The 7307-nt window shown below is 64.5% G+C and overlaps 1 protein-coding gene across 1 annotated transcript; it reads left to right on the top strand.

The window, feature by feature from the left end:
* The first annotated feature begins 367 nt into the window (after positions 1-367).
* On the top strand, positions 368-6790 carry LRRC75B (leucine rich repeat containing 75B). Its single transcript, XM_028528189.2, has 4 exons — positions 368-599; positions 2944-3072; positions 4458-4573; positions 6007-6790. Exons 1-4 carry the CDS (start codon positions 423-425, stop codon positions 6530-6532), a joined length of 948 nt encoding a protein of 315 aa, XP_028383990.1. The 5' UTR covers positions 368-422; the 3' UTR covers positions 6533-6790.
* The last annotated feature ends 517 nt before the right edge of the window (positions 6791-7307 follow it).

The following is a 7307-nucleotide window of genomic DNA, read 5'->3' as shown; positions in this document are numbered from 1 at the left end:
CCCTTACCCACCCCGCCCCGACTCGAAGTCCAGTGCTCTTTACACCGCCAAAGCCACTGTTCCACAGTCGTCGCTGGGGCCAGAAGGGTTTAGAGGCGCCAAGCGCCACCTCGTCCTGGCTGCGCTCAGCGACTGCCCCGGGCAGAACAGAGCTCCAGAGCCCAGTCTAGCACGGGCGAGGGACTGTCTTCCAGCAAGATCTCCCAAACCAAGTGCTTGGGAGCTCTGGGCTCCGGCAGGACCCCTCATGCCCTCCGTTCCAAGGCTGTGGTCCGGCAGGGATGCGTAGCCTCGGACCCAGCGTTCCCCACCCCGCGCATCTCGGGCCGGGGGCGGGGCCGGAGAGGGCCGAGGGCGGGGGCCGGGGGCGTGGCTCAGGCCGTCTGGCCTTCCGCCCACTGAGCGCCAGCCGCGCCACGGCCATGGGGGCGCGGCTGGGCCGGCGGTGCGGACCCACGGCTGGCTCCGAGACCGGGGCGGCGGCGGGGTGCGGGCCCGCGCCCTATGAGCGCCGGGTGCGCTGGCTCCGCGAGATCCAGTCCACGCTCCGCGAGCAGCGGCCGGAGCGCGCCCGGCAGCTGCTGCGCCTCCTGCGCCAGGCGAGAGAAGGAGAGGGCCCGCTGGAGCTGGAGGCCGGGGAGGGGCCCGGGGCTGCGGGCAGCGGGCCTTGAAGGGACCGGGAGGCAGGCCTGGCCCGGGATGGAAGGGCGCGCTGGCCCGGCGGGATCCGAGGGGAGGGTACCGCTGGCTGCCCGGGTGGGAGTCTGGTCTGTGCGAGAGAGAAGGCGAGGGAGGGAGGGCAGCAGGCTAGAGAGAAGGCCACTGAAGCCTGGAGAACTGTGAGTGTGGAGGGGAGGGCAGCTGCGAGGTTGTGCCTCCAGGGTTTGAGGTCAGTTGTGTGTGGAGGGTACTCCAAGCTGGGAGGTAAGAGCCCGGGTTCAGGCCTTGGCAGGAAAGGTGTGGTTGCTGGGAAGAGTGGCAAGTGTGGGCATCTTGTACTGATGGGCAGTGGGAAGCCCTCTGCTCTCCCTTCCTCCAGGGTGAGGGGAAGCACTGGACCCTGGGGGGCAGCTCACACCCGTTGAGTGCTCACTCCCACTGAGTACACACCCCTGGCATCTGCACATCACACCACATCTGGACAGGCCAGGGCTCCGGTCCCACACACAGCAGGTGTCTGAGTCCCAGATCCCAAGCCCTGGGTTGCAGTACCCCTGGGTCCTGGTTCCAGCATCACCACTAGGCAGGCCACTTGCCTCTCTGCACACACCCCTACCCCCTACCTCATCCTGTGAGATGAAATCAGCCGAGCATGTCTTTGGCCTGCAGGTGGATGATTAGAGATGGGAAGTGAGGCTTGCAGAAAAGTGGTGAGCCGAGGACCACAGAGCAATTTGGGGACCAGCCAAGGCCACAGCCCAACCTCCATTCTCCCAGCCTTGCTTCTGCTGCTGCACTCCTCTCTGGGCTCAGTAGGCTGTAAAGGTGGGGCTGGCCCTTTAAGAGGAGCTGTCCAGACCAGCAGAAAGCAGGCTGTGGTCTGGGGCCCTGTCTAGGTCAGCCTGGGCTCACCAGCCACCCCTCCCTTTTGGATCCTCCCTAGCTGGCATCTGTGACATGAACCCGAATGGGGTTTAAAATGCAAACAGCAGAGCAGCAGTGAATCAGCCGACTACCCAGAGGCACAGATCTCTATCTGGGATGGCATCTGGAGCCCAAGGCACTGGCTGGGCATTGTAGCTGGGAAACCAGCTAAGTTGTACCATTGTGTCCCAGAGGTTGGGGTTCCAGGCCCATTGAGAGGCTGGTCCTGCCCCATGACCCCAGGGACTCTGCAGTCATGGCCTTTGGGCCTTCCTTCCTGGCCTGTCTTCCTGTGCGAAGTGGGGCTTATGCCTCGAACGTGTCACCCTCTGGCTTGGGTTGGGGGAGCCCACGTGGGTTCTGAAGGTCCCTTCTGGCAGTGCTTGCCCCATCAGCTTGCCAGTATATCCTCTAACTGGACCCTCTAAAAGGTGGTTTAATGACACACAGGAACTGTGTGAGCAACGGGAAGTCAAGGACTAAAAGCAGGAAGGCCAGGGGCCCGGCAGTGGGGTCTCTGCAAGGGATGAGAGCTTTGGAGGCTGGACAAGGAGGCTCGTGGGCCAGGGAGGGCAGATGCCAGGCTTCAGAGAGTCCTAAGACTGCAGGCTGTGCAGGTGTGTCATAGAGCCCCTCAGGCAGCCTGAGGGTGGAACTGGGAGGGGGCCGGTCGGCCCGCACCCCAGGAGCAGGCTGTTGGATGAGGTGTGACCCTCCCTGAGCAGAGGGGAGGAAGAGCTGGGCGGAGACGGGTGAGGGAGAGCACAGACTGATTCCTGGCCCCTGGGAGGATGGGGATGGTGACACCTCTGACCGAGGGGGGACACAGGTGGGGCCAGCCTCAGGGCAGGAGAGGAACACACCCAGTCTGAGCTGAGGGAGAGGCCCACCCCCACAGGAGGGGCCTGGACCTGTGGGTAAACCCATCATGGCAGGAGCTGGGGTGGGGGTGGGGGGGCGCTTGGAAATAGGCGGAAGATGCAAAGGGCCCAAATGGAATACAGGAGGACAGTGGCCTTTGAGGGTCCTCAGGGGAGCCCCCAAAGAATCCCCCAAACAAGCCCATCTCCAGAAAGGGCAAGATGGCACCGCATGGTGTTTCAGCTCCAGGGAAGCCGTCTAAGGCTCTGGGACCTGCTTACCACCTCCCTGAGGCCCCTGCTGCACGGACTCTCTCCCCACCTAAAAGATCCACCTGCCCTTGGACAATCGGCCCACTGTTACCTGGGGGGAGACTCTGGCAAATGTAGGCAGAGAGAGGGAGAGGGGGAATGGACGTGAGGGGCTCTGGCTGGCTGGGAGGAGGCCTGGAGAAGGCAGACCTGGCTCTTGGTTCACTCAACTCTTCACCACCCACAGGACCTGGGCCTTGAGGGGACCCTCCTCACTGACATCCTCTACAGGAATGTGGCCTTCCTCAACCTGGTGGACCCCATCTCCCATGACCTGCTTGTGAACTTGGCCCGGGACCTGCAGTGCCCCAAGACGGTGAGGCTAGTAGGCAAGGACCTCGGGCTGGGCAGTTTTGTGGACAGGGGTCATGAGAGCCCAGGGCTGGGGGTGAAGAGCTCGGGTCCCCACTTGGCTTGCTTTGAGGCCTTAGGTGGGTCACTGCCCCTCTCTGGGACCTGCTACCAGTTTCGGTGTATTAGGCTGGCCAGCAACTGGGGCAAGTGTGAGCTGTGCTGGGCGGACCGTTTCCTGAGTGACAGCACTGTGCACCAGGCCCTGAGACCCAGGCAGGAAGTTGTATGGGGACACAGAATGTTCTGACAAATGCACTGGTGGACCCAGACTCCCAGCCTCAGTCCCTGGGCCAGGAGGGAGCTGCCCTCCCCCATCCACACGTCCCCATTTTGTAGGGATACCCTCAGGGACAAGTACTCACTGCTTCCCACAAACAAGTCCCTCCTCGTATGGAGCGGCATCTGCCTCCAGCAGCCTCCACCCTCTTCCCCCCTGTACCCCATCTGCCCGGGACCCCGCTCTGGTGGCACCTGCAGACACTCTCCTGTGAGCACAGCAGGTGCCATGCTCCTGACACAGCCTGCGGCCAGCTCCCAGCCCCCACCCCTTCGTCACAGTGAGCCCGTGTGAAACCAGGGTGCCTGCTACAGGCCCTGCCGGTTCTGGAACCCCCACACCTATGAGCAGTTGTCACCAAGGATCTGACGTGGCCTAGAGCCTTCACAGTGACCGCTGGGGCCTGCTGCCACAGTGTGCGAGCTGTGAACGGGGGCTGGATACAGGACATATGGGTAGCGGAGTATGCTCAGTGCCAGCCTGTGGGAAGCAGGGAGCCCCTGCTTTCTGCCCACACGAGGCCTGTGCACGGGCCCACTGAGGACCAGGAGGGAGCCAGGTGCCGGTGCTGCAACACGCTCACCCCCCAACCCTGGCGGCGCAGACCCAGGCCCCACGGGCGAAGTCCGGATTGGGGAGTGAGAGGAAGAAGAGCGTGCTGACCTGACTGGCTCCTATGCTCTGGGGTGGCGTCAGTGGGGCCGAGGCTCCCTGGGGGACTCGGTCCTGCCTCCCCTGTGGCAAGTCCCGGGGGAGCGCCGAGGGTGGGCAGAGAGCCGGCCGATAGCCTGAGACGCTGGCCCTGGGCCTGAGGACGGGGAACAAGGGCCCATTGTCTGGGCTTCCTCCCGCTGGGCACTGTGGGCCTCAGACCCGCCTGTCCAGCTCCCAGCGGGCAGCCTCTCCTGGCTCTGAGCCAGGCCGTGGCCAGGTGGGGGGTGGGCAGGGGAGACCGGTGGGCAGCTCAGTGGTCCATGATGAATGACTGCTCTACTGCACACTTGGGCCCCCAGGGCCCAGAGGGTGGGCGGGGGGCTCGGCCTCCGCCTGACAGCGCTGTCCCCCAACAGGACCATGAGCTCTGGAAGTCCTCGGACAAAATTTGCCGGCAGCTCATCTACCACCTCACCCCTCACTCCAAGCGGCAGAGAGAGTCCAGCCTGCCCCAGAAGAAGACCCAGAGCCGGTAAGGGGAGCCCAGCCACAGCCCTGTGTCACACCGCGTAGGGTCCCTTCCCGGGCTGATGGGGATGGGCGGGACCAGCCCTAGGGGGGTACCCAGGCTTCTTCCAGAAAGAGGCTGGTGCCTGAAACCCCACCCTGTGGGCCCCTCACCCTCACCCTCGTCTGCATCACGGCCTCAGCCCTGGAGGCCAGCCGGGCCGACGGCAGCAGACCCCCCACCCCAAGCTACAGTGTCTGCCTCCTGCCATCCACTCACGGAGGCCTCAGTCTCTGGCCTGTCATGGGGCCTGGCCCCCTGGACCAAGGTGACCTTTGTAGGTGTCAGGTTGTGAGGGAGACAGATTCGGGGTTATGAGTCCCATGTTACTGGGAAGGGAAATGAGGCTGAGAGGCCAAGTGACAGGCCCAAGGCTGCCCTGTCCTGATTTTCCTGCATCCCTTTGGGAATTCTGTGCCGGGCTGCCTGAAGCTCAGGAGTCCATAGCTGGCCCGACAGTCCACTCTGCCATGGGACCCTCCTGTCCCCGACTCCAGCACAGCCCACAGCCACACACAGCTCAGGAACTGACCACGGGCACTGAGACCCGGAGGCCCAGGGCTCCCCACCTCCCGTCGGGCCTGGTGGCTCATGCTGAGCCTGCAGCTCACAGTGTCGGCCGGTGGCTCGGGGCATGGTCCTACTGTCCTCAGCCCCCAGTCAGGCCAGCCTGCATAGTGGGTCACACTCAGTGACAGGAGAGGCTGCAAGGGGGTCCCAGGTCAGCAGGAACCCTCCCCAGTTTCTAAACTGTCTCTCCAGCTTAGAATACAGAAAGCCCTCCCTCCTCGCTACCCTGGGCCTGTCCCCTCTCTAGCCCCAGGTCTGGGGGACCAGCTCGATACCCTGTCACCCTCATCACTCCCTAAGGAATGTCTGTCCTGACCCTCAAAGCATCGACCTTAGCGGAGGCATGTGAAAAAACCGTGTGGGCTCAGGAGTGGGAGCACCGTGGTCTGGAGACCCAGCTCCCCGCTTGGTGGTGTGTGAGCACAGACGAGACTCATCACCTCTCTGAGCGTCCGTGTGCTCCTGTGTGGAACGCGGTAATCACTTGCCCCGCTGGGTCGGCATAAAAATAAGTGAGCCAAGGTGGCAGTTGGGGCACTGCAGGGACACAGGTTTTTGTAGCAGTGCACGGAGCCTTACCAGGTATGGGTCCGATCCTCACAACAGCCAGGTGCCCTCTCCCCAAAGGGGAACAGGTGTAGAGAGGGTCTGAGCTTCGCCCACAGCCACTCACTCTGAGTGGCAACGTGGTCCCAGCTTGGCTGGGCTGCAGGGCCTGGGCCTCCCCACCCTGCTGGGCTGCCCCAGTGGGTCACTGTCTGTGGCCAGTGGGCCTGCCTGGGCCACGGGCCCTTGCGCAACCCACTTCCTTTGCAACTTCCCCACAGCCTCAAGAGCAGCCTCCAGAAGACTCTGCCGGCAGGGGAGACCGTGAACCTTTCAGGGGTCCCGCTGTCCATGCGAGACGTGGAGCACATAAAGCGCTACCTGGGCGGCCAGGGTGCCGGGCTCACCGTGCTGGACCTGAGCTTCACGGGACTGAGCGACCAGCTGCTGCACCTGCTGCTGCCCAGCCTCTGGGCGCTGCCCCGCCTCTCCCAGCTCCTGCTCAACGGCAACCGGCTGACACGGGCCTCGGCCCGCGAGCTCACCGAGGCCGTCAAGGACAGCACCAAGTTCCCTGCGCTGGCCTGGGTGGACCTGGGCAACAACGAGGACGTGGCCTCCCTGCCCCAGCCCCTGCTGGTCGGCCTGCGCCGGCGGCTGAGCCAGCGCACCTCGCTCCCCACCATCCACGAGGGCCTGGACCTGGAGTCTGAGGGCAGTGCGGCCGGGGCCACCACTGCCGCCTCCACCTGGGGCTCCGCAGCTGCTGGGCCAGGGTCTGAGCTTCAGGCCTGCTGCACCAGGTGACCCGCCCCCTGCCCTGGCTCCTGCTACCTGACTGACAGTGCTCCCAAACACATGGGGAGGGGGCGACAGGGGCTCTGGAGGCCCCCCGGGCCCCCCGAGATCCAATGCTTAGCCAGGGATTAAGGGGATGGACGGAGAATGGGCTCATCAGGGGCTGGAGGGTCTGCTCAGTCAGGGGTCTCAGCCTTTCCTCGGCAGGCAGGGTCCAGCGCCGGCTGAGCAGACCTCACAATAAAGGGCAATGCTCCCGCTGCCTCAGCCTTTCTGCATCGTGGACACTGAGCGCCAGGCCGGCCCTGCTGCTGGGGGCGGGGAGGGAGAAGGGGGAGCCGAGTGCTCACGGACCCTGCCCGCCCTGCCTGTCCGAAAGGGAGGGACCAAGCTCACACTGACCTGCCTTCAGGCGCTCCCTGGGCAGAGACCAAGGTGTAGGGGGCAGGTCCATCTCTGTGCTGGGGAGTTAGAGGAGCCCTCCAGGGACCTGGCCCTCACATCTGGGCAGGGCCTGGTCAGGCTGGGGAGGGGCACGCTGGAAGCCCAGTGAAGGTCAGCACTCGGAATGGGGCCCACAGCAAGCTCATGCCTTGGCCCGGGCTGCTGACCTCCCAACCAGGGCCCCTTGGGCTGGACACGGCATTGCCGACCGGAGGCCAGGCTCATCTCCCCAGAGCACGACAACTGCCCAGCACCCCGTTCCCGCCCCCAGACTGCCTGTACTTGGCGAGTGGGCAACTCCTCGGGGCTAGGGGACTCATCGGACCAGAGATGGAGAGCT

The sequence above is a fragment of the Phyllostomus discolor genome, chromosome 13 (genome assembly GCF_004126475.2).
Source record: "Phyllostomus discolor isolate MPI-MPIP mPhyDis1 chromosome 13, mPhyDis1.pri.v3, whole genome shotgun sequence".
Lineage (NCBI taxonomy): Eukaryota > Metazoa > Chordata > Mammalia > Chiroptera > Phyllostomidae > Phyllostomus > Phyllostomus discolor.
Note: the sequence above shows the minus strand (reverse complement) of the source record. Positions and strands in the feature narration are given on the sequence as shown.